At 33.6% G+C, this 27172-nt stretch overlaps 3 protein-coding genes across 4 annotated transcripts; 1 reads left to right on the top strand and 2 right to left on the bottom strand.

Moving 5' to 3' along the window:
• Positions 1-10359: 10359 nt before the first annotated feature.
• Positions 10360-12776, top strand: LOC125215547 (abscisic acid 8'-hydroxylase CYP707A2-like). The gene is made up of 7 exons (XM_048116990.2): positions 10360-10588; positions 10793-11111; positions 11212-11598; positions 11688-11862; positions 11951-12057; positions 12177-12295; positions 12394-12776. Exons 1-7 carry the CDS (start codon positions 10395-10397, stop codon positions 12485-12487), a joined length of 1395 nt encoding a protein of 464 aa, XP_047972947.2. The 5' UTR covers positions 10360-10394; the 3' UTR covers positions 12488-12776.
• A 971-nt stretch (positions 12777-13747) lies between these two features.
• Positions 13748-18601, bottom strand: EMB3006 (embryo defective 3006). Of its 2 annotated transcripts, XR_016137144.1 has the most exons (10): positions 18371-18601; positions 18173-18241; positions 17354-17383; positions 16859-16891; positions 16710-16780; positions 16368-16449; positions 15568-15660; positions 15402-15484; positions 14162-15333; positions 13748-14047 (listed from the first exon to the last, which is right to left on the bottom strand). XR_016137144.1 is itself a non-coding variant. In XM_048116991.2 (9 exons), exons 1-8 carry the CDS (start codon positions 18467-18469, stop codon positions 15440-15442), a joined length of 522 nt encoding a protein of 173 aa, XP_047972948.2. In that variant the 5' UTR covers positions 18470-18599; the 3' UTR covers positions 13748-14047; positions 15402-15439. The 2 variants fall into 2 exon arrangements, 1 of the variants encoding a protein (XP_047972948.2); XM_048116991.2 differs by lacking the exon at positions 14162-15333 and having other exon boundaries at positions 18371-18599.
• A 545-nt stretch (positions 18602-19146) lies between these two features.
• Positions 19147-26391, bottom strand: LOC125214679 (AP-4 complex subunit epsilon). Its single transcript, XM_089068548.1, has 11 exons — positions 25500-26391; positions 24861-25046; positions 24212-24427; positions 24012-24122; positions 23253-23450; positions 23028-23159; positions 22643-22699; positions 22336-22452; positions 21644-21721; positions 21207-21350; positions 19147-20572 (listed from the first exon to the last, which is right to left on the bottom strand). Exons 1-11 carry the CDS (start codon positions 26064-26066, stop codon positions 19529-19531), a joined length of 2850 nt encoding a protein of 949 aa, XP_088924674.1. The 5' UTR covers positions 26067-26391; the 3' UTR covers positions 19147-19528.
• Positions 26392-27172: the final 781 nt, after the last annotated feature.

Below are 27172 nucleotides of genomic sequence, written 5' to 3'. Positions count from 1 at the left end.
ATACATCTAATTTTGAATTTAAAATTCGATAAACATAAATGGGTTCGTGCGTAACGTTTTTGGACTTTTCTTGATATCCAATTCATAATCGCCATATACTTGAAAAAGTGTTTATTAGTCTGTATTTGCGATCCAAAAATATGGCAAAAAAAGTGTAATCTTTAATAGATCGCTCAATAAATTTATTATTTATTTGGTGATCAAATTAAATAGACGTGTCAATAGTATAGTGGTCATAACCAATTCTATAATAACGACCAACAAAAAAAAATTAAAGTGAGATTTATAAATTAATAGTAGTACTTTTTTCAATAATATGCAAGTCTATTTCATGGTGATAGCTCCCTCTATCAGGTAATAGCTGTAATCAAGTATGGGATAAAAGCTTGTGCTTAATAATTTTTTTAATTATAAAAGATTTGCAGTGGTATGCCTCAATATATTGTGCTAATAGATGGAGAGGTTTCATTTGTTGGTTGGATTTAGTTGTTTTGTTAGTTAATATTTTCTTGATTGCATATATCATAGTCGTTTTAAATACTAATGTTTATTGGTGTATAATACATATAGTAGGTCAAGTGCAAATATTTTTTACCGCCCTTTGTATATTATATATGTATATAATCAAATACTTTTTTGGTAAATATACTTTTTTAGGAAAACGTAATACTCAACTAAATGCTCTTTAATTAGATAATATTTTTCAAAGAATTTATGTACTTTATTTTCACCAAATTTGGACGGTGAAACTCTTTATTGGGAACCATTTTTTTTTATAATGCTGTGGTATACTTATAGTAGTAGTACTTATATGGGGAATTCTTCGAGAGAAATTTGTAGAAAATATTAAAATGTTTCATTTTGTTTTTAAAAAAAATTATAGTTTATCTAATTAAACGTATTTTAAGAGCTTGTAAACTGTGAAAATGGTTGACTGGAAAAAAAATGGAAGATAGATAAAACTAAAAGTCAATTTATTAAATAATAAATTATAAATAGTTATTTTGATAAAATGATTGTCACTTATAAGATTTTGAAATATTTACTGAGATTGATGATGAGTTTATGTTTTGGGAATTTTATAAGATATCTACAAACCCTATGATAGCTGTGGAACATAAATTAATACCCCATACCACAAAATAAATCTATGGCATCTCAATCTCGATTCTCCTATAAATGTCATCCGCCATTTAACTAACAACAGATAACCAAATCAACTTTATTCTCTAATAAAAAGCTATACTTAACTAGTCAAATACTACAACCAAATCTGATTTTAATGCTTAAGTGGATAGTCTGAAATTATCCTTATATTTAACTAGGAGTAGTTTTTACTTTAATGTAATCTGCATGTGAATTTTATGTTCTAATCTCAAACAGACTATACTACATACAGGGACGGATCTAGAAAATGTTCATTGAAGGGGCAAAAATACATGTGGGGATATTTGAAGTATTTGAAGAGGGGCATTTAAAGAAGAAACTAATATTATATTTTTTCTACAATAGATTCTATACATAGATATGAAATTTTGAGGGAGGGCATTTGCCTCTCTTGCTTACCAATCAGATCCGTCCCTGACTACATATATTTCTTTACTATCCTTAAGGATATTATATTTATAATAATAATAATGGAAAAACTAATTTTATAAAAAAAATACTTGTATAACGGGTATAATGTCACTTAATTACCTATAGGTTGAATTAATTGAAAATATACTTGAAAAAACTTAAACTCTAATGAGGCTCTATATGCATATAGGCTCATGGATTTGCAATCATGTAATTATAGATAGTTGACATGTAGGAGTATAAAATTATAAAGCATATATAGACAGACCCCCACTTTTGGTATTTAAGTCTGACAACTATAATCTTAAACTCATTCGATCAAACGACGACAAAATCAAATAATGTTCCAGCCACTTGGAGAAAAATTCAATTCCTTTGGCACTTTCAACTGAATTCACTTATACTATCTTATTGGAGAGTATAACTAAAAAGTAATCATCAAGACTTTTTATTTATTTATCATATATATTGACAATGGATAAACATAGATGAACATAATCATTGATAGGTTGTAAATCAACAATAACAATGAGATCGTGATTTTAAGAAGTGATGTAATTTCAGCAGTAAATGCCAACGACACCAAAATGTTCTCCGTGTCGGAATGATTTAAAATTCGTATAGTGCGGATTTCAAATCATTCTAACACGTAAAATGTTTTCAGCATCGTCAACGTCTCCTGCTGAAACTACATCAAGAAGTCAAAATTAAATAATGTATATATAAAAACAAGTAGTTATTTTTATTATGTTAAAAAAAAGTTAATATCTCTCTTATAATTAAATGTAAGTCGCCCCCTCCCTAGCTAGAAATTTGTAAATCAAAATAGCTATTAATTTAATCAATACCTTAATTAAATTTATATAATGGTAGTAATATAGATGTCACTAGAAGGAGAAAGACTAAAAATATAGTGTAGAAAGCGTGTGTGATACAATAATGGATGATATTCAACTTTGGGTATTTAATTTGGGCATGGTTTCTTGTTGTAGGAAGGTGACACACAAAATCGTCCCATCTTATTAAAAATTATGGACCTACCATTCTTTAATATGTAAATCTATTTTGATGTTTCATCCAAAAACAAGACTCCATTTATTTTCTTACACTTTTTTTTAGTGGCTAGGAATTATTTTCTTCAATTATTGAAATTGGTACTTGATGTACCTCTTTCTTGTTGTCTCGATCGTCCGAATCAAGTCGTTTTCATTGCAGACTGAATTCCATTTAGCAACACTGAATTAAGAAAACAATTATAGGGAAAATGGGACATTTCACAATGGTAATGTGACATTTTTTTTCATTTGAATAGGAGAAATGGCATTGTTATTTGAGATATAAGAGGCATTCATTAGGACCACAACCCTTCTACACTAGTTCTTGATTACAACATTATTTCCATAACTATTGAATATTAAATTTTTTGGCATTACACTATTTTAATATTTCTCATTTTTAGTATAACTATTTATAAAATTAATTTATGAATAAATGAAAATTACCAATTAAAAATACTACATAATTAAAATAAAAAATTAAAAGATACATAATTTAAATAAAAATATAATTTGAGAGAGAAATCAAAATAAAGAGGCATATTGAACAGAAATTGGATAGCGAATAAAAGGTCCAAATTATAAACTTAATTTCATTTTTTAATAATTTTCACCTTTTATTCGTCATTCAATTCATGTTCAACTTCTCTCTATATTATATGTTCATGTTCTGATTTTGTATTTTGTGTTTTTTTATCATGTTTGTTGTCGAACAATAGCCCGCCGCAGCTGCAGGCTCGAGCATTTCTCTTATTGAAAAAAAATTAAATAAGAAGAGTCAAAATTGGATGACGTCCACGTGGCGTGTTATGATCGACTGCTTAATTTGTTGATTACGTCAACCTGCTCGTGTGCATGGCCAATCATTTAAGTACCCGATTGCTCATGAATCCGTCACGGCGTGCATGTGTGCTTAAGGAAATTGAGCACTCTTACATGAAATTAGTACCAAAATCAAATAAATGGTAAAACAAGTGATACACTCGAATCCTAAAGTTTTTGTTAAAGGAGAGGAGAAACCTTAGCTTATACTTTGAGGTGGTTGTATTTCATACACTCTAGAACTAAAAATATACATTCTGCATAAAGCAATTCATAAGGAGTTAGTTAGTCACGACAGATTGAAATCGAAGTTACCTAAATGTTTGGGAAAAACCCAATTCTAAATGGATAATGTCTCTGTACGTATACAAGGATGTGAAATCTCTAATTCCTTCCTACATTTAGGCACTTGAGTAGGTGAGCAGGTTGGTTAACATCAATGACGGATTTAAGTGGAGACAATCGGCCTCACATCCGAAAAACTCTATTAAATTTGATATATGGAGTTGTCGTCGTTCCAATGGTGCATTAGTTCCACCCTAACTCTCTGAGGTTGGGAGTCACTTCCGTTCTTTGTTCACAAAGATTCATGCAATAATTGATGATTTGGCGATTAAATCAATTGTATTATTCTATCATAATAAGCACAAGAATAAAGATTCATGCAATAATTGATGATTTGGCGATTAAATCAATTGTATTATTCTATCATAATAAGCCCAAGAATTTAGAGTCTCTACGTATGTGTAGTGATATAGTCAGATAGTATTTAATAAATTTTTTAAAACATTATTTTTTTATAATTTTTTTTATATTAATTTCAAAATAAATAAGAATGTCAAAGAAAGATAAATGAATTAGTTATAGGGTTGATAACTTAATATTCATCACGCACAAATTTCAAATTCTTAAATTTAGACAATTATATACGATAATAATATAGTAGTTTACAAGTTTTTATTTTATTACAATTTAAATAAAGTTATTAAAATATCTCTAGTAAATTTCAAAATTATGGGTGGGCTTGTGGGCCTATATCTTCATATTAGAATATGAACCATTTTTATTTCGTCTATATGTACCATTTTTAAATAATTAAGTATACATTTATTATATTACCGAACATTAGTTCGAATATGTTACTACTTCTTTCTCATGATTCGGGCAAATTCGAGTCTTAATTAAGTTCTAAATAAAATAATAAAAGATTAATAAATTTTATTTTAGATAACAAATGAATTTACGAATCTCCTTTAAAATTCCAATAGATATGCTTCATGGAAAGATGGCCGTACCGACTTTATATGTATAATAATTACTACTAATACTTTGCTGCTCTGAATACCTCTGTTTTTTTTGTTAGCAGTATCACATTTTTTTGCAGCATTTTTTATGTCTTCCTTACTCGACCAGAAAAAACAGAAAATAAAATTTTGTTTAATAGTAGCATTTTTCAATTATGCAAAAGAATATAAATTTTGTGAGCATGTCTCCCACTCATACAACATGTTTCACAGTTTAAAACAATTTGACCAAGAAACAAAGAAATCGCTTCTGATATCTATTTCCCAAGTCAAAATGAGTTATAACAATAATGTCGGGCTATCAGATACAATGAAGAAGGTCATTGCCAATACTGGAAGTGAATTCAATCCTTCACGAAGTTGATTGCAGCCTCGGAGAATCAAATTTAATGTAGTTTTTCGACCCTCTATTTATTTTACATAAATAGTATGGTTGAAAAAAATCTTAAGCAATCTTAGTCAAACACTCCACCAAAATAAACAATGAATAATGAACAAATTGAATATCAACAAAGTTGTTAGTTCATGTGATTCAAATTGGATTCACAACGAGCTCATATAGAAAAACTTATTTGGTTGAGAAGTTTTAGTTTTCAACGCAATGATAAATTGATGAAATGGAAGTCGTTTTGAATTAAATTTTTGGTACAGCAAAATGTAGGGTACAAATGAAATACTTAAAACTGAAAATTGAGGAAAAAGATATCTCCAAATCATTTTTGTGTTTTGTATAAAATTTTATAAAGATAGTGTTATAGCATATGGGTCAAACTAGCAAAAAACTCTTCCTTAGATGATAGTTCAATTATTAATTTGGATCATTAGATATGAAAATGGATTACCCAAATGATATTGTCTTGTTGTCACCCATCTAGTGTATAACTCATATACTAGGGTTTAACCTTTTACCCTATATTGTATGAATTTCAGGTCACCATGCACATTTTAAATCATTGTACGAATTTCAAGTTATTCTTTCACAGACGCATTGCAAATTAAATACAAATAAATTATTCACTTATTAGGGTTTAGTTTTATATGGTATATCAGAATGACTTCTTAGCTCGATATGCAAACACCGGACATATTTCAAGTCATTTTAATACATAATGTTTTCGGCCCGTTTCGGCATCTACTGCTAGAACTGCATCACATAATATGTATCATATAAATTAATAGACTAACTACTTACTACAATTAAAATTAACATTTTAATAATTTTGTTATTATTTTCTTTTTTTAAGCATCAACTTTAGTTTCTATTTCGTCCGTGACTTTAATCAACAATTAATTCTTAAATAAATACTAGGAGTATTTTTTAGTGACTAAACGATTTCTAGTATCTCATTTATGCATCCTCTTCTTGACCTTCATGTTTTAGCAGATTTTCCTGACTTTGAAAATAAATTTTCATTACAAAATATTTAAATGTTGAGTTTTCCATTCATGCCATTGTCATTCTATTCAAATTTCAATGCTTTCACTATTTTCTACATTAATATAATCATATTAAAAATTACACGCATAATGCTTTCTTGTTTTTCACTCGAACTCATTTCATGATGCTTTTGAAGTTGTTAATTCATATGTAATGTGTGCCTACCAACATATATTTGGGCAAAATTTCCATTTTTCACTCTAAATTATTTGCTTTTGCTTTTAATAATTGTATGTTTATAAGGTTGTATTAAGTATATATATAAACTCGTTTGAGACATTTACTTTCGAAAATTTTACGTAAATAAAAAAAAAAAATAGTTAAGTTGACCCCTTATTTACTTCAATGATTCAAATATTTTTGATATCTCAGTGACCTTTATAACTCCTATCAATAAAGATTGAATAAAGATAATGAATTATGAAAAGTTAACTACGTACTACTAGCAAACTTCATTACCTTGATATTTACCACCTTAATTTTATGGTCAAAATTCATCTAGTAACTTTGATTAATTGCTTTTGCCAGAATATTATCTTTTGGGGAAAAAACATTTGATTACACTCTCATTTATAAATCTTGATATTCACCACCATAATTTAATTTATGGTCAAAATTCATCTACTAACTTTGATTAATTGCTTATGCCCGCATATCTTTTGGGAAAAAAACATTTGATTACCACTCTCATTTATAAATCTTGATATTCAACACCATAATTTAATTTATGGTCAAAATTCATCTACTAACTTTGATTAATTGCTTTTGCCAGCATATCTTTTGGGGAAAAAACATTTGATTTACCACTGTCGTTTATAAATCTTGTTATGAGAGCGTGGTTATCTTCTCTCTGATGTCATTTCACTATAATAAACTTAGGTCATGCTTGGTATGATGGAATGGAATGGGGGAATGAAATGACATTCCTACCTCCATTCCATTCTTTTGCTTGGTAAATTTTTTCCTTAGGAATCACTATTCCATTCCACATGGGAATACCCATTCCATCCATTTAACTAAGGAATGGTCATTCCATTCCATTTCATTTTCCTTTCTTCTTATTTAAAAATTTAACAAAATTATATAAATATTATTTAATATTATATTTAAATTTAATATCATCTCAATTTTAGCATGAATTAAAATTTTAAAATTTTTAATAATTGAAAAAAACACACACAAACACACACACACACAGAGCAAAACACACACACACACAGCAACTCACACACAACAACTCACACAGCACACACAACACACACAGAGCAAAACACACACACACACACACACCAACTCACACACAACACGCACATGGCAAAACACACACACAAACAACTCACACACCACCACATATACACACACACATCAACACATGCATACACCACATATGCACACACTCATTTACGACTTTACGTGTATCGTACAAATTTATATGATCCAAAATATTGACAAAAATATTTTTGAATAAATATTTTTTTTATAGAATCAACATATTAATTATTCATATTTCATTCCAATCCATTCATATATTATTTTGTAGTTACCAAGCATAGGAATGAAATCAATCAAGGAATAACAATTCCATTCCATTTGTAAACCTTACATTCACCAAGCACAAGAATGGAATGAAATTGTCATTCCATTCCCACCTTCATTCCATTCTCATCTCCATTCCATTCCCTCCTCATTCTATTCCATCATACTAAGCATGGCCTTATCTTTTAAAGATATAAAAATTTGGATAGAATTACCAGTGTTTAGAAATTTTTAAAAATAACTATAATTTAGGACATAAAAGAAAGTATCCCAAAGTTGAGAGCAATTTTCATCTTTTGCTTTTTAGGATGCTTATATTTGTATCCCCCTAATTTTAGTTGAGGCACCAACAATAAGAACATTAATTTTATGAAACGTTGTGATATAATTAGACACACAAATTAGTATTTTTAATAATATTAAAAAATATCCTTATCCATCTTTTTGTCATATTGTTTTCTGCTTCTTTTTCTCAACTGTTTCTCTAATTGATAATGGTTTTGTTTGATTTGGTCTTTTGGCAATGATTCCCTTTTGCTTTATAGGAGTAATAATAAATAAATTTTCCCACTCTACTCAATTATCTCTACTTTTTTTTTTCTCGTACTTTTTTATCTACCTACTTAACGTATTAAATATTCATTTCTTAAATTCTGTGCTAAAAAATTCCGCCTTAATTATGAGAAAACGAAGAAAATAGCATTTTAAATTTTTATTGAAAAGGGCAAAACTCATTAATTACTCTTTGCTATAATTTTTTAGAGGGAAATTCCCTTCACTAATATTTATATTCTCTTATTTTTAAGTAATCATAAGTACATGTTTAGAAGTGTATTAGAACTCGCAAGGGATGTTTTGATACAAATGAAATGCAGGTAGACTGTATATTTTGTGAAGGAAAATTAAGAGGATAAAAATTTATTTTTTGTTTTTATATTTATTGGAGTCTTTTATTTTTCTATTCAGATGTTACAACTCTATCCAATAAAAAAAAGTGTTACAATAAACCTCAGTACTATTGGTTATTATGGAAAATGAAATTGAATGCACATACTATAATAAAGAAAGTTGACTTATAAGTGGGCATTGAGATGGAGTACTTTAAAATAGAGAAAAAGTATATACCAAAATCTAAAATGCTCTATTCAAAAATCATTACAAAAAACAACGAATGATTAATAAAAAAATACGAAGAGATAAAATCACACTACTAAAATCTAAAATGCTTTATTCAAAAATTATTAAAAAGGATTATAAAAAGATACGAAGAGATAAATATCACACACGCTAATCTTATCTATCAATCTTAGTATTTATTTGACATGAGTGATTTCATAGCAACTTTTTAAAAAAAGATAAATTTTAAATACCCACAAATCACATAGCACATGACAAAACATTCATAAAGTCGAACTAAAAAGATTCACCCACAAAATACACAAAAATAAGAAATGGAGTACTAACAATTAGAATAAGATGTGTTAGAATTATTTATAGGGCAAGTTGATTTAATATAGAATAAAAATAGAAAATAAACAAATAGTACTAGCTAGTATCACTTCTTGCATCCGCTCCAAAAACACAATTTAATCTTCATTTTGTGCATATTAAGTAAATCATTGGAGGGTTTAAAAAGATAAAATTATCAAAACCAAAATCTTTATAGATTAATCTGAACAGTTCATTAAAAAACAAAATACATATAATCTCTATCAACATTAAATAGGGGTAGGGGTGTATTAAGAAAAATGAAATTGAAAACAAATCTAAAAAGTACTATTACTATTAAAATCCAAAAAAGTTGTAATCATTACAAAACTAATGGACGAGTCACGAGCATAACAAAATATAAGCATATGAAATATAATAAATAATATCCTTCCGTTCCAAAAATATAATTTTTCCCACATAACTTATTAAGTAAATACTATTATAGATGGATTTAAAAGATAAAATCACCCAAACTCTTTACTCTTTATCAAAAACAAAATACTGGCAACTAAGCAACACTAAACAAAGGTGTATAAAGGGAAATGAAACTGAATGCACATCTAGATGAACAATGAAATATTTATAAAATTTCAAAAAAAATGTATAAAATAAAAATCAAAACCCCCAAAATATTACATCCAAATATCACTACAGAAGAAGGTACTAATTAGAATAAGATGTATAGAATAACATGTGAGAAGTAGATTAAAAATAGGAAATAATAAAAAACAAATGGTACGGATTTGGGAAAATGCATCCCTCAATATTTTTTGGTATTGAAGCGTTGTTTCCTCGCAACTCTAATCATAAATCGTACCTCAACTACACCAATTTTAGCTATTATGGTCAACACCATATCCCTTTTTTTATTTTATTTCTTCAATTTTTGTTTTTTTTTTTTAATTTTTTCTATTTTTGTTCATATCTCCTAATCCTTTCTGCGTGTCCCTCTCACATGGCCCTCAACCTCTCATCGCACACATGTACTATTTCATACATAAAATAGAAAATACCAAAACACAACACAAAAAACCTCTTTTTCTCTCTCTAGCTACAAAGTGCATGAGCTGGACTCAGATTCCGTGTGTAATAAAAAGGTGCTCTACCATCCCCTATATATATACCCACTCTCCCCCCCAACTTCTTCCCATCAACAACACTCACACAAACATGGATCCCATCTCCCTATTCTTCTCCCTCCTCGCCACCGCCGTCGCCGCCTTCTTCCTCCTCAAGCTCCTCCTCCCCTCCGCCCACCCCACCCTCCCCCTCCCCCCCGGCACCCTCGGCTGGCCCTACATCGGTGAAACCTTCCAACTCTACTCCCAAAACCCCAACACCTTCTTCTCCTCCAAAATCAAGAAGTGAGCCTCTCTCAACACCTTTCATCATTTCTATGCTAAAAAACACATGAATTACTAATAAAGATTCAATTTTTATTTCATTCAAGTCTCTCTTCTTCATCATCACACACGAATTACTTATAAAGATCCAATTTTTATTCCATTCCAGTCTCTCTTCTTCATCATCACGTACAAATTACTAATAAAGATTCAATTTTATGACAGGTATGGCGCCATATTCAAGAGCCACATACTGGGCTACCCCTGCGTGATGATCGCGAGCCCGGAGGCGACGAGGCAGGTGCTGGTGACGAATGCTCATCTCTTCAAGCCCACATTCCCGGCTAGCAAAGAGAGGATGCTGGGAAAGCAAGCCATCTTCTTCAACACAGGCGACTACCACGCCAAGCTCAGGAAGCTCGTGCTCCGAACCTTCACCCCCGAGGCCATCAAGAACATCGTCTCCGACATCGAGTCCATCGCCGTCGACACCCTCCGCTCATTGGATGGAAACCTCATCACCACTTTCCAAGAAATGAAAACAGTGAGTGATTAATTGTAGTACAAAAACAGAGTCCTCTGTTTTTTCACTCTGTTTTTGCTCTGTTTCTTGAAAACATATTTCTGACTCCTCTGTTTTGCAGTATGCGTTCAATGTGGCATTGCTGTCGATTCTTGGAACGGAGGAAGCCAAGTACAGGGAGGATCTCAAGAGGTTTTATTACATCATCGAAAAAGGGTACAATTCGATGCCGATCAACCTCCCGGGAACGCTCTTCCACAAGGCCATGAAGGCAAGGAAGGAGCTGTCAAGAATCTTGGCAAAGATTCTGTCAGTTAGGAGGGCCACAAAGGAGCAATACACTGATCTCTTGGGATCATTCATGGAGGAGTCCGAGGGGCTCACCGATGAGCAGATCGCAGACAACATAATCGGGGTCATCTTCGCCGCTCGTGACACCACAGCCAGCATCCTGACATGGATTTTCAAGTATCTTGCAGAAAATCCAAGTGTGCTGCAAGCAGTCACTGTAAGAATCTTTCAAAAAAAATGGTCCTAACTCACTTTTACATTCCAACTTGTCTGAAAACTGACAAAGGTGGTATCTTTTTGTCACAGGAAGAGCAAGAGGCCATAATCAAGGCTAAGGAGGAAAGTGGTGAGGAGAAGGTTTTGAATTGGAATGACACAAGGAATATGCCTTTGACTTCAAGGGTCATTCAAGAAACACTCAGAGTTGCCTCAATTTTGAACTTCACTTTCAGAGAAGCTGTGGAAGATGTTGAATTTAATGGTTAGTTAGTTATTTAGTTAGTTAGAAATTAGAATGAGACTCAACTATTGAAATTATTTTTACTGAGATCAAATTTTATTTTTGACAGGATATCTGATTCCAAAAGGGTGGAAGGTGCTGCCACTTTTCAGAAACATCCACCACAATCCAGAAAATTTCCCTGAGCCAGAGAAGTTTGATCCTTCAAGATTTGAGGTAAACATTGAGGCCCACAAGCTGTTCATTCATGTAAAAAGATATACTCCTATTTGTTTCAAGATTGCATTTTTTTTTAATATTTTCACTGAAAAAGAGTATTTTGTGTTGATATGCAGGCTCCTGTGAAGCCCAATACATTCATCCCATTTGGCAGTGGGGTCCACTCATGCCCAGGGAATGAGCTTGCCAAGCTGGAGATCTTGGTTTTATTACATCATCTCACCACAAAATACAGGTAGGTTGAGGTTAAAACAACATCAACTCTTACAATTTCTCCTAAAATAGAAGTAGTATGGGAGTGAAGATGATAAGATATTGTTGAAATTTTTGCAGGTTTTCTATGATGGCCCCACAGAATGGAGTTCAGTATGGACCCTTCCCTCTTCCCCAGAATGGTCTGCCAATCAAAATATCTCTCAAGAAATGAGTCCAAATGCAAAGCATGTTTCCTGCCAAGTGGGAGACTAGTAATAAAGAGACATCATCTTTTTCTGTTGCCTTTGATCAACAAATGGAGGCAGCCCACAGTTATAGAGAATTGTAGATAAAGAATTTCAAGAAACTGAGAAAAATATTTATTCACATTTCTTCTACAGGGATAATAATTATAATAAGTAGCTATATAGCTAGACAAATTCTTTGTATTTTAGCTTTTTTGCTATGCGAAGAAGTCCGCAAGGCAATCAATGAAAATCTATAGTCTCAGTTTTGGCAAACCTTAAATTCTTGATTTCATGTGTTTATATTATTTGTTGGGATTTATATACTTCAACATGTTAGAATTGTTTGCATGACTAAGTTGAAAATCAAAGTAAACCGTTGCTAAAGTGTTATCTTTTGATTAGATGTTCAAAGATTGAAATGTTGTAGACATTGGAGTCGCAATTGACAGCATAACTATGTGGCCACTGCAAATTCAACACATGACCAAATACTAAAACACTAAATTGAATATAGGACATAATGTCTTGTCATATCCAGCTTGGATCCATCACTATTGTGAAATATGGGAATGGATATACCACATCCACAGGAATTAAGAAAAATGAAGAAATATTCCATACTATACAATTATATAATTTACTTATCATTTGTGGCAGTATCTTAGAAAATAATCATATACGACTTAATATAGAATTCAGTTTTTATTAGATAAAACTAGTAACATATGGATATTGTGTGGATAATCTGGAATAACATTAACTTCAATTTGGAGTCTAGCAAAATTCATACTGTTCTTATGTAAGATAATATAAGCAATAAACACCACTCTAAATTACAAGGATGGTCCATCTACGGGAAGGATCCCTTGCTGTGCACAGCAGGGACTGTGCTTCAATACACAACACTTTTTATTTATGGCTACCATACGATCTAAAAAATTTTTTTGGAAGAAGACATATATCTAATTTGTGAAATTACAATTTTAACTCTTATTAATGTTAAAAGGAAAACCTCATTCTCCATTCGTTCTCCCTTGTTTGTTTACTTCGATTTCATTGACTCCAAAATTATTTCCTAGTTCCACCACTGCTCATCATAGATTTTGACTGCTCTTTTCTTAGGGTTGAGGCTGAGTGTTCAATATGTATGTTTAACGTTCTCAAATTTGTAATGGTCGACTCATTCATACATGAGCAATCACAGACCCTCCACATAGATACTCAAACTTTCTGACCGAGTCACGGAGAGGAAAAGATTGCAGTCTATTTGAAAATGATCGAGTTATATTCTTGTTCGTCCCGAACAAATACATGTTCATGTTCACCACACATTGTTTGATTTAATCACCAGAAGATCTTTACTATGCTCTCAATCTGATTGATTGTTTGACTATGATCATATGTAAGAACGTCAAACTCCCAAATCTCCATTGATTAAAGAAAATGAAAAGTAAACTTAATCAAAGATATATCGAACGCCGTTTGTCACAATCTCCACGAAGTCGTATGTAGGCAGCAACAAGAGCTCTTCCAAGTGTCTACTTCTGTCATCAATGTCAAAAACATTTATTTAGTATGATTTGCAAGAATTCAATTTTAATTTAGAGTTGACCACACTATCTAATAAAAAAACAAGAGTTTGTTTCAGAAACCATCACCTGCCAAACCACAACTTTTTTTATTATCTCATCAGAAACTTGCATACACCAAAGATGGTAGCACTGATTCTGACCCTAATAAAAAACAACCTAAATAAAAGCTGGCATCAAGATGATACAATGACTTTGCATAACAAAACCCAGAATAATAATAAAAATCCAATCATCCTAAGTTTTTATCTTCATATTAAACAAGTGATGAGATCAGACAAAAAAGGACAGGTCAAATGCTGGCATTTAATGATGCTGTAAAGAAGGCTAAGAACTTAAGCGACTATACAATAGTTATTCGAAAAGTCAACCGCCATGAATACTGCTAAAAGTATGTGAGTAAAATATTAATGTGATAAACATTTGTATAAACAAACATATGCACTGCCAGGCTTTCATATTCCCCTGTACTAGTCAGCTAGATTCATGGGTATACGGACAAGGAATGGACAATAAACTTACGTTTCGTGATAAAATAGTGTATCTGGAAACTCACACATTTAACCAACTCATAAGCTACTTGGTAAGAAGATAAAGGTAACTACAATGGTGGGATCCTTAGATGATCCATGTGTCGTATATTTGGATCATCGTTTCTCAATCATGCAATGTGTGTGTGTTACGGTATGATATGATTAAGGTGTTCAAGAGGATGACTACTTCCGGCCATGACATAAGAGGATGAGTTTCTAATAACAAAATGTTTCATGGGGTAGGTGTGGATTTGGTGTTGTGGCTGCATCTAACAAGATTAGGTTTTTTTTCTTAAGCTGATTGTACTCTGGTTCAAGTCAAATATTTTTTTAGGCTATCTATATCATGCATGGTAATGCACTGGTGATATAGAAGGAAGATTAAAATTGTGTATTTCGTGTTTTTTTATTTGGTCAACTGCTAACAGATTGCATAATTTCATTATGGAGTTCAGCTCTCAGGAAAAAAGTCAGCCAAATATTTAAAAAGCAGAGTTCGAGAGCTTTAGAGAAACTTTTGAGCTGATCTAAGAGGCAAGATAGGAAAATAGACTAGATAATCTGTAATACTGGAAAGTTTTGCGAGAAAGTAAAAGTCGTAAAGAAGAAGATCATATAAAGTACTAATGAGAGTAATACAAACTCATGGATTTTCCAAACCAAATCAGGTATTAACCTCCCGGGCACCACTGATAGTGAAGCATAATCCTGAAACAAAGATCTAGTGATCTAATTGTTGGCCTAAAGAAAAGGTCTAAGTAGAATACTATACGAACCTTCAGAAATATGTTCATTGCATTCACATGTTGATAGGCTAAGTCTGGTAACCAGTCAAATAGTTCAGGTTGTTGTTCTTTAACTGTGGAATTGAAAAACTCATTAGTTGGTGCCACTAAAATCATGCATGTAGATTGCAAAATAAAAGATCAACTGAAATCAAACCTCATTTACAAGATTTTCAGCTCTTGAGAAATCTTGCTTTTCTTTCTTGAGTTGTTCAACACGTGCTTTCATTTCACATTTCCTTTTTTCTGCCTGATTAAAATAATTAGGAAGGGTAAAATAAGCAAAAAAGTTCTCCATAAAACTGATCGGAAAAAATAGAAAACAAAAGGAATGCATCTCTTATCTAAAGGAGGGTTATAAGACAGAAAAGAAAAAAAAAAGTTTTCTTGGTGCCAGGAATAAGTAAAATTTTTAATCACAATTGCTCATGAACTAACTGATCAAACAGAATAATAGGAAGGCGACATACAAAAGTGTAACAGTTGAATAATTAGAAGACATTCAAGAGAGTAATCAAGGAAATAACGCAAGATACAGTTATTTCATATCTTCCCCAATCTTACAGCGAAGAAGACAAAGTTGATAAAGTCTGGTCTACTCTAGTGAAAGCAGTTAACTTTTATATGCTTCACACCATCAGTGTTATCTTTGTTACTCTGTATACTACCAAATGAAGACAAATGAATTCATCGATCAGCTATAGACAAACTAGATTAATCTATTCTATTTGGACCAACTGTTAGATACTTCTATGTTTCAAATCATTAGCTCCATAATCCACATTCATTAAGCACACTTGTCACTTATTGCAATTTACAACTTAAGAAATCCCAAACTAACATATTTTAGCATCTGTAGAATATACATTCTGGACAATTGTAACTTAAGCTACTAATTCTAATCACACTTGGCTATTCAGTTAATGTAAGTATTGAAATCTTGTCCTCTGAGCTCACCTTTTCCAATAGTTCCTTCAAATGATTGACCTCATTTTTCTTTGCTTCCAAAAGTTTTTTAGCCGTTTCTTCTACATTACTCCTGCAAGTATTCAGTCATTATTGTCTATTCACAAAACATGTTTAACAAAAAATTAGAAAGTCTAACAAGACATGAGTTTCTACCATAGATTTTTGCATGGAGAAAAGTTAGATAGAAATATAGACAGCAAAATTTATGAGCTTTATGACTGCTAAAAGAATTACCGGATCATATACACATGTAGCCATTTATGTTAGCAACTAATTTTGTAGGAGAAGGTCGTTTACAAAGTTAATAACTGATATATTATAGAGGCATACTTCTTAGAATGTAGAGGATCCAGAATCTGTTCTTCCACTAGCTCTTCTACAGTATCAAGAATTTCTCCTGCCTACAGTAAAACATAAGAAGTTTCAGAGAACCTATTATAGCTAAATATGAACTTATTTCTAGAACATTGGGCCAATACCTGTGTCCCGACAAATATTGACTCAAATTGTTCCTGCAAGATAAGAGATATATAAGCTAATCTCGATATTGATGATTATTTCAAATAAGTCAGAATACATTTCTCTCTTATGAAAATGTAAAATTGTTGATAAAGTCGATTAAGTACAACATTAAGAATACAAGCAGCAGTTTATCCACTGGACAAGGAAACTGGGAAAATAATCTTTGCAAGATTTGAGTCCCATACCATAAATTTCACCATAAAGGAATGCAAACAGGACAATCATGCAGCACTCACCAAAGAAGTAGTATTACGTATCACATTTAAGATTAGAGAACCGCATAAGAGAGAGAGAGAGAGAGAGAGAGTAAGCAAGAAAAAGACATACAGACATAAACTGAAACATGGGTGGCAGGTAAAAACTCAAACGAATTAAACAGCCAAAGCTTGGACCCCACGTCAGTTTCTAAATGAATGAGGAGACAAACAAATAGTACTATTTATGTTTCATACCTCAATATCTTGATGCAACGAAGAGACAACCTGAAGTATATTAAAGCAAAAAAGTAGTGGCGGTTAGTATTTTCATGAAGTAAGAGATTGACATAAACCTTTAAAAACTAAAATGTACACATATGAATGGCAAAATAAATATAGTGCATGAGATTCACGGCAATGGCCAAATACACATTTTTGTGTTGGATACCTAATAAGCTTGCAACATAATGTAGATGCACTACCCTAGCCGAGAGATCATTTTCTGAATAACTACCAAGTAGTGACAAGTATGCAACAGAGTGTAGATAAAGCATTGTTTATCTCTATGTAACCTATTGCCCCCCCCCACTTACAAATATCCTGCTTAGTTTATGCTTTTATTGATGAACTTTTTGAACTAATGTAATTCTATTTTGAAACGCCAGCTTCCATATGGATCGTATAGATTGAACATGAGCCAATCATAACTCAAAGAAATATAGGTATTCCAACTCTTACGAATTTAAAAAGAGAGCACATTATTTCGTTTTTTTCTTTTTCTTAGTTAAAGCATAAAAAATCAAACAAAAAACAAGCAAATAAATGCTTCCCCCGTGCTATGCATTTTCAATCAATTCTACTTGGGTGCATACCAAAGAATATGAGAAAATATCAAAAGCAAGAGACATATTTCACCACCATATGAGCTTAAGATGCATTGTTCTAACACTCTTTTTGAGACGATAACATTAAGATTTTAAGGCCGCAGCATGAATTTTCTAAATTCGACCTCACATACCACATAATTATTAAAATAACATTAAAATGAGAGAGAGTGGAACACTTAATAATTACCTGAGCAAAGAGCTGATGGAGGCGATCCTGCTCAGATGCAGTAAAACTCGGAAAAGCTTTACGGAATTCCTTAATGGTGTGAAATACAAAATTAATTACAATAAAAAAAATTGGAGAATGCCGCGATGCGAATAAACTACAGCACCGTCAACGCTGCGAAGTTTAAAATCAATTACGACGAGAACCAAAAACCCTCACCTCATATGAGCAGGCAGTAAACAAGGAGCGCAAGCTGCGATCGAATGATTTCTTCAAATTCGTTTGCCTCGATCCAGGGACAGATCCGCTATTTTCCATTCTAATCCTTATCCGCTTTGCCCCTTTCTAGAATTTGAAATTGAGCTGCTACTGTCGGAGACAGAGTCGTAGTGTTGGTTTCAGCGTGATAGAAGCGAGAGAGGCAAAGAGGCGGGAAACGAGTCTACAATAAAAAGGCCAAAATTTTTAAACCTTTTATTTTCAGTTAAATTAAACAATAAAATTACTAAAAATAGTAAAAAAAAATTAATTACTATAGTAAAAATAACTGCATAATTTAAATACCAAATTAATGATTATGTCACACGGCGAGCAACGAAGTTAGCACGACGCACGTGAAGGCATGTAACTTTGGCGTGCTCATCATCGTGCTTTAACAGTTGAACAAGCAAGGTTGTGCTATGAACCGCGGATATACATGCTCTAATAATAAATGCCAGTCTTTAGGATTAATGTAGATTTTGAAATTGGACCATGATAGATTTTAACTAATATTTAATTTGTCATTTGTTAGCCATATATTATACTCCTACTATTGGAAGAGAAACAATTATCCAAGTACTCTACAATTTAAAATTTTGAGACAGTAATTAGTAAGTCATGATCATGAACTTAAGTGCAAAATCATAATTTAATGCAATCAACGAAATCACTTGATGCCACCAACCCAACAATTTTAATGGAGTAATATTACAACATGAGATGAGATAACTCCCTTTTGTAAAATAAATCAATGTTCTATAAATAACAGTTGAAGACGATATAACAGCGTTACTTTTTATTACATCGTGAAAATAAAGACACAACAATGCGTCTCCAGCACTCCCTTTAATGTTTCAAAATTTGTTCACATGGATGATAAACACGTATCGACAGACGAAAAACCTGTACTGTCTACCTCTTGCTGAATTTTCTACATACCGGAATGCTCTCCCACCAACCAATACCGAGTAGAGCTGAAAACTACTACGAATACCAGAGGGCTTCAGTTCCTGACCTGCTGTCGCTAGATTGCATCCTCGTTGGTCATGGCTTAGAACCCAAGGCGGAGAATTATCCTCAACAAATCCAATTGTATCCAGGTTTCCACACAAACATCTAGCCAAGCAAATCTTTAAATAAGATGGGGTTCTGACCAGATGGTGTCACTCCCACGTGTCTTACGAGTGCATCCTTTTCCAAAGCTTCCTTCAAATTCGGCCCCTTGTTCAATTGATGTCCTGAAGGTTCAACTTTGTTTCCCCGAAGACCATTTGGTTCTGGATTTGGATCAATATGACTCTGAGCAGATAGAGACATGTCCGCAAAAAGAGATGTAAAATCGGAATCTTTAGTAGCACCATCAACTCCACCAGTACTTACTGGGGTTGTTTCTTGTGTGAAATCAAACAGACCTTCGAATTGCTTAAAAGGATCTACTGATGGTGTACTGCTGGCAATAGATGGTTCACCCATGTCCAGCAAGTCTGGAGGTGGCTGGGATGTTTTTACAGCAGTGTCAGGAGCTGGAGCCTTCGATGAACGAGAAGTGTCTGAAGTGTGATTCTGAGTTTTCGAATTCTTCTGGCTAGGAAGATGTCTGCCCTCAGATTTTGCTGAGCCCCCAAAAAGTGAAGCTGCGAGTTTTTGCTTTTCCGGAGAGATTTCAATTTGCTGCTTTCTTGAAATATATGCCGTATCATGTATTATTGGTTTTGAACTGCTTGCAGAATCTGGTCTGGGTATCTCATTCTGAACCTTCACTTGATCGGTGCTTGAACTAGATGGTGCAGGAGAGGAGTAAGTAGGTCGTCCCCACTTCTTCTGAACCCCATCAAGCCGTAGTTTCAGTTCGGATGACCCAGCATCAGAAGCTGATGGAGCAGAAGTAGGATGCAAGATATCAGCGACATATGATGGCTCAACAGGAACAAGCTCAGTTGATGATGCTAATACTGGAGGAATGTTATGAGGCAATGATGGTTTAGGTAGCTCATAGGCCTCAAACCTAAGAGCATGTGTGGATGGTTCGTGTTCGTCATGACTCTTGAAATTGCTAATACTTGATATTCCTAAGCGCTCACTCTCCGGGATATATGGCTGAGCACCATTTTCTATTGCTTGTTGCACATAACCATCTAGAAATGAAAGATTTTTATCAATCTGCAAAAAATTGAAAAAGCATTATTAGCTTTGGTGGACACTTGATATAACCAAAAACAGCAAGAGAGGCAGCAAACAAGCAAGCATTATACGTAAACTGATCTAAGATGGATCATATGATATGAATAGTCTCAGAACACAAATATTGCAGTCAGGTCATCATCAACTTTATATTGAATTACTTGCTATTGAATCATAAGCCATTCAACTATCAAGTTCGGCTTTCAGATTTAGATGAGAAGTTATCTGAAACTTGAAAAGATTTTGGGGGGAGGGGGGCTCTTCAAAAGTTTGCATTCATTATATGTCAAGCCAATAATGAGTTATTAAATACTACTCCCTCCGTCCACGAATAGGAGTCCCGTTTTTCCATTTTAGTCCGTCCGCAAATAAGAGTCCCGGTTCACTTTTACCATAAATGGTAATAGGGTCCCACCTTCCACTAATTCATTCTACTCACATTTCATTTAAAACTAATATATACAAGTGGGACCCATATTCCACTAACTTTTTTCTACCCACTTTTCTTAACCTTTCTTAAAACCCGCGCCGCCCATAAATGGGACTCCTAATGCCGGACAGAGGAGTAGTAAGGATGAACAAACTAATCCTTGAATCTGAAAGAAAATGTTACCTCAATGTCATCACAAGTTGAATCCATAGGCATTATTTTCTTGACAGCTTGAGCATCTAAAGTGAAGATGGATTGAAGCTCATAAGCACGCTGCTGAAGGTCCGTTGAGTGAGATGCCAACATTTCTTCAATCAGTGACTGGCACTGTCGAAAGTAAGATGCCACTAATATGAGATTCTCTTATATCATAGTGATCAAGTGCGGGATTATAGAGAAGAAAATTTCCAGAAACTGGTAGGAATCCTCGTGCCACTCACAAAAAGTTATGTAAAGCAAAGATGTGATTATAACATAAGTGCGTATAACAGACATCTAAAATTCATATCATCAAGTCATCAACAATAGCACTAGAGATGTGTATGCTATCTAGATATAACGGATAATACTCAAGACATATATTTACAGACAACACCATCAGCAAAAACCAGATTGTTTACCTCGGGCAGTAAGTCCACAGGTTTCCCAGACGCTATTTCAAATGAGTATATTTTCATAATTCCTGTCACTGCATATGCCTTCAAACAAGCAGGAGAACAAATATTACAAACAGGAAAATATAATCAAGTTAATATAATAAAATAATTGAGTAGTGGTATGGAGCCAATTAAATTTGCAGGATAACTGGGATGAGGCCCTGTTTGAGTTTGTTTCCATAAAAACCCTTTTCATTAAATAAAGCATTCTTTATTATCAGTTGGTTCAAATGCATGAGATATTACCATCTGGGAAGTCATTCAAAAGCTAATTTTTTTTCTTATTGTTGAATAATCTATTAGCTCTTCCCTTGTATGCTAGATATAATTCAAATCACAAGAGGTTATAACTGAAATTATTAACAAATAACCAAGTATACCCAATGCTTAATTCAACTAATACAGCAAAAACAATTCAATAATCACAATGTTATGACATTTTATTTAGGCACACAATTGCTGCTAAGAGAAACTATAAAGCACGGGGTGAGCGCGAGTGTACAAAATTATTATCAATGCACAACGTTTTCAGTTTTCAGAACTTAGAGAGACGTGGACAGACAATTAGCCCGAGTAATACACCAAAAATATGTACCATATACAACACAGGAACAATGTTACTGCCCAGGATATATCACACAATTTGAAATACCTACCTTCACTGTATCATCATCTGGGTGTGCCTCTGCAACATCACACAACTTCCCAATGATGTATGAGGAAGAATATTTATCATCTGCAATCCCATATTCTCCTAAGACCCAACAAATTACCTGCAGCATTAGAAAATACAAAAGGCATGGTGAGAGGTGAGCAAGTTTGCCTTTGAGAGAGGGTGACAAAATTGAAAGACTAAGTATAACTATAGTTGGTTAAAAGAAAATTAGGATGGCAAGCTGCCATTTCAAAGCTTGGGGCATAAAATATGATAAAAGATGGAATCTTGGGTGTTCAGTAACATACTTGAAGAAAAGCAGATGGTAGTTTTGGCTCTCCCATAATTCGAAGATAAGACTCCACCTGCACTCGATAGAGAATAGCATATTATGATGAGAAATACTAAATGAGCACAACCATTACTTCATCATCAAATTTTACACCAATAAACAAATTACTGCTAAGTGGGCTTTACTAAATCTTGTCTGTCTCAGAGGAGGTCTCCATTCTCTTTGGCAATAAAACAAGGTTTGGAGGAACATGATGCACAGTAAAATAAAAGCTAGTTAATCACACATGGAAGATTTTATTGACAAACTAATGATTTCAGGAGATAGTTAACTGATAATTAGTTGAAAGGAGACCAAGTATGTGGGTAATATCCAATTTCAGGTGCCAAAAGAAAACATACAGCAGATGATCTAAGCTGGCTATCTGCAGTATCATCATCCTCTCCAAATCCCTCTGCAATCAACTTCATCAAGTTATGTGCAACTTTAGCATTCACCAGGTCGCCTGCATGCTCAAATACTTTATTCATGGTCTGGAAAAGGGAAAAAAAACAGAAAATCAAAATTCCACATATATGAAGGTAAAATTGAAAACAACTGATTCAAGATAACAAAACAATGAGAACCTGTATGAACCATTGGTTGCTTGGAGCAAACTGTTCACCAAGTTCAACACATCTTGAAGCTATTTCGGTTTTGTAATGACTATCATTGATGCTTATCATATACTCAATCATACGGTCCACAATTACTTCTACATTTGATGACTTGGTCATTTTGTAGAGCAGGTCAAATGTCTTTCGCTTTAGGGTATCATCAGGGTCCTGCAAAATATAGAATAAATTTTTCAGAAGCATAAAAGGAAACAATAACTTAATCATAATTCAGAAGAAGTCCTTACCAGATTTAGCCAAACTTGATAAGAAGTAAGAACAATCAATGCTAACTTTTCTAATTAAAAATATATATGTATAACACAGATAAAGGATAACAACTACAAACAAGACAAGCCAAAAAACAGCACTGTAGGTAACAAATCTTGTCTGACATATTCGAAGGTAACATATTTCAGTGCCTTATACATTGTCCAGTACCTTTGATTTCAATTCAATGGTCAATGCAAACCTCATATGCTTACTGGATTCAGATTTCAAGTTATCATGCCTAATATTCTAGAATGCAACTTAAGTCGTGTATAACAGGTGAATTCTAACTTAATTTATATGTGATATCCTGGCATGGCAGCCAATTTGAGTCATAACAGACTGTTACGAAGCATGAGAATCATATTTACCATGAAATGGAAATTACAATTTTTTTGTATTTGAAATTAAATCAGAAACAATCTAAATCCATTTTTCATCAATAGAAACGCCATATCTTACCTCTAAGCAATCAATTACAGCCAGTTGGTGCTGCTCAGCTATTTCTGGGTTTATCTTTATTAGTCGAGTAAGAGCATCAATACCAAGATACTTCAGGTTGTGGCTGTCGCTCTGACCAAAAGACATGAATCAAGCTATTATCTAACAAAAAAACCATAAAAATTTGATTCCAGAATATCTCCAAGTTTTAGAAGACTTACTTTTAGAAATTTTGCAATGGCATCAGCAGCAGCTTCAAGCAACTTTGGGTTTGGATGTAATGATGAAATGCAACAAATGCTCTCATAAAGGATGGCATTCCCAATATTGCTTGTTGAATCACATTTTCTCATTATGTCACCTAAAATTGTGTACATTTGTTCACTGGCCTTCTTGTCACCAATACCCAGTAGGGACAGAATTTTCAACAATTTAATCTGTGAAAAAAAAAAGGCTATTTAGGAGTATTAAAAATATGAATAATGAGAACATTTGCAAACCTACATTTATGCAAAAAAACTACATACTCTGCAGTTGTGTTTTGCTTTGGCCTTCACTAAGGACTAAGGAGCATATTCACAATACAGCACGTACATATTGGTAGCATAGTAGGGAGTTTAGGGTTGTAGTCAAGAAAAGATGCTTGTGTTTTATATGGAAGAAGTAAAAAAACAAAAGAAGTAACCTCATGAACCCACATGAGACGAAATTACTCTGAACAGTACAGGTATTCAAATCCCACCACAAGCATAACCATAAGGGAAAATTTATAACTCATCTTCTAAGCCTGATCTTCCACTAAACCATGACCAAACTAAAAAAACTTGCTAGATGCGAATGCATAAGACGATAAGGAAAACATGGTCTCACCTGAATGAATGGAGCAGGCATCTGATGATAGTCGTAACTCTTTGGTAGCCTGCGCTCAGCTACTTGCTTAAGAATGTTTACAAAACTAACTACCAGGTCCTTATATTTGTCAACATCAGCAGCAATAAGATCAAACAGAGGGCAAAGAGCAGCGCCCATGACCCCAGGATCATTATCGCAAAGTTTCTGCAATAAAATTATTTGGTAGGAAAAAATAATTAATTGTTTCCTGCAATACTTTCTTATTCACTAAGTTTAAGGGTGATCTAAGGTAAATCGTTGATAGACAGCATAATATAAACAATTCAAATATTTCTACTATGCCCACTTTTAAGAACTGATTAGCTTCAATAAAGCCAGACTTATTTTTAAAGGATGGAAGTTATATCAGTGTCCTAAATGCTGCAAACCAAGCATGTTTTTTAGATTTATCACCATTCTGTGGTTGATAAATGCTAGTACAAGCTAGCAAGAGTTTGGACTTAGCTCAATCTTCAAATTAAAGGAGTAGCATTAATCTTCATATACCACCATTTTTAAAACTTTAAGCGAGTAATTTATTATAATACTAGCATTAACTAAGATCTTTAACATATAAGTAATACACTTGTAGATACATTGACAATATAGAAAGAGCACCTTCCGGAAATTGGAAATGAGATGGGAAACCGACCCAGGAGCCTTTTGAGAAAACCGATGAAGCGCCATGACAGCCTTCTTCCTCACCGCCTCCTTCTGGTGGCCTAACAGCTCCACAACCTGCGGCAGAACAGCTGGAATCGTCTCTTCATTGATCAACCTACACACCGCATTCAAAGCCGCGCAAACCACCAAATAGTTATCGCTCTTCAAGTCCTTCTGTATCGTGTTCACGATCAAAATAATCAAGTCATGATCCTCGTTCAGAAACAACGTCACCGCCAGGTATCCAGATCTTTTGAGCAGCAAGTTCTCGTCGTGCGTCATCTTAACGGCGTGGATGTACCCGAAGGAGGCGTCGTGGCCGAGCATCTCGACATAGAGGAGGCGGATTATGTACTCCTTGAGCTTGTGTTTGGGGGTGTTCGGGTCGTTCAACCTGAGTTTGAGGGTCTCCACTTCACGCAATACAATGCGGTCTTCCTCGGCTTTGGATCGAGACTCGCCGATTGATTTGATGAGGTCGAGAAACTCTTTAGACTGCCCGAATCCACCTTGGGAGCCCATTGCGAGCTCCCGGCCGATTGTCTTTAGCTGCTCCAGCTTTGGAAACGTTTAGAATTGGAGTGAATTGGATCGATCTCGGCCGAGATTGGATGAAATTCAGGCCAGGGCAGATAAATTGGCAGCAGATTTGGGTTTAGGGTTTGAGAAATTGGGGAAATCTACATAGATAACATGAAGATCCAGAGAGAGAGTGTGAGATTGAGATTTGTGTGTATATTCTGTGCAATACGTGTAAGTGCTGAGAGAGAAGACGAAGAAGAATTAAGGATGGCTCGTTGATGTACAAGCTTTGTTGCGAAGAGTGCAATGCTTATTTTCCAAACGTGTTTCACACTTCAAATACAGGTGTCTGCAACATCCTAACTATTCATTTTTCAAAACTATAGGGTATATTAAATTATTAATACTACTACTACTCTTGTAGTATTACATTATTAATGTTATTGTTATAAAGTACCTTAAATTTTGTTATTTGCATAATTTTAAAAATTACTACATAAAATTCAAGCTATATTTCTTCCTTTTATTTATTTATTTGTAGTTAGAAAACAATACATACCAATCGAGAGTAGTAGTGCACTGTTGGAAATGGTCAGAAATGGTTTTTTGACATTTTAAGTTTCAGCCATTCGGTGTTTCTGTTTTAAATATGTAGTGCACTGTTGGAAGCCTAAATGTCAATTTTCAATTCTAAATGAACACCGACTTATTAAAATTTGGAAATAAAAAAACACAAAAATATTATCACTGCAATTCCAAAATTAACCCGTGTAATTATTCTTTCCCCCCTTTCTCACCACACATTTTGCACTTCCACAAATTTGAAATCACTGGAGGCCCTAGCCAGCGGTGCAACGGTGGTGTCTTAGCTCTCAGTCTGCTTCCAAGCATTCCGCTACTGGTAAAAAATTTCCGAGCCGAAGCGACGGGTTTCATCAACTTGAAGCAATAAGTCGGCGATCGGTATGTAAAAGGGGTTTTTTTTTTGTTTATTTCGAGTTTGGGTTGAATCGGGTACTAATTGCTGGCTCTCATCGTCTGCAACGTCGAGAGTTATCTATTTTATCCGTCACTAGGGATGTTGGTATGTTTTCAGGTGGCTGGAA

Source organism: Salvia hispanica, chromosome 3 (genome assembly GCF_029641045.1).
Source record: "Salvia hispanica isolate PSC_SH4W2 chromosome 3, Shi_PSC_v1, whole genome shotgun sequence".
NCBI lineage: Eukaryota > Viridiplantae > Streptophyta > Magnoliopsida > Lamiales > Lamiaceae > Salvia > Salvia hispanica.
Note: the sequence above shows the minus strand (reverse complement) of the source record. Positions and strands in the feature narration are given on the sequence as shown.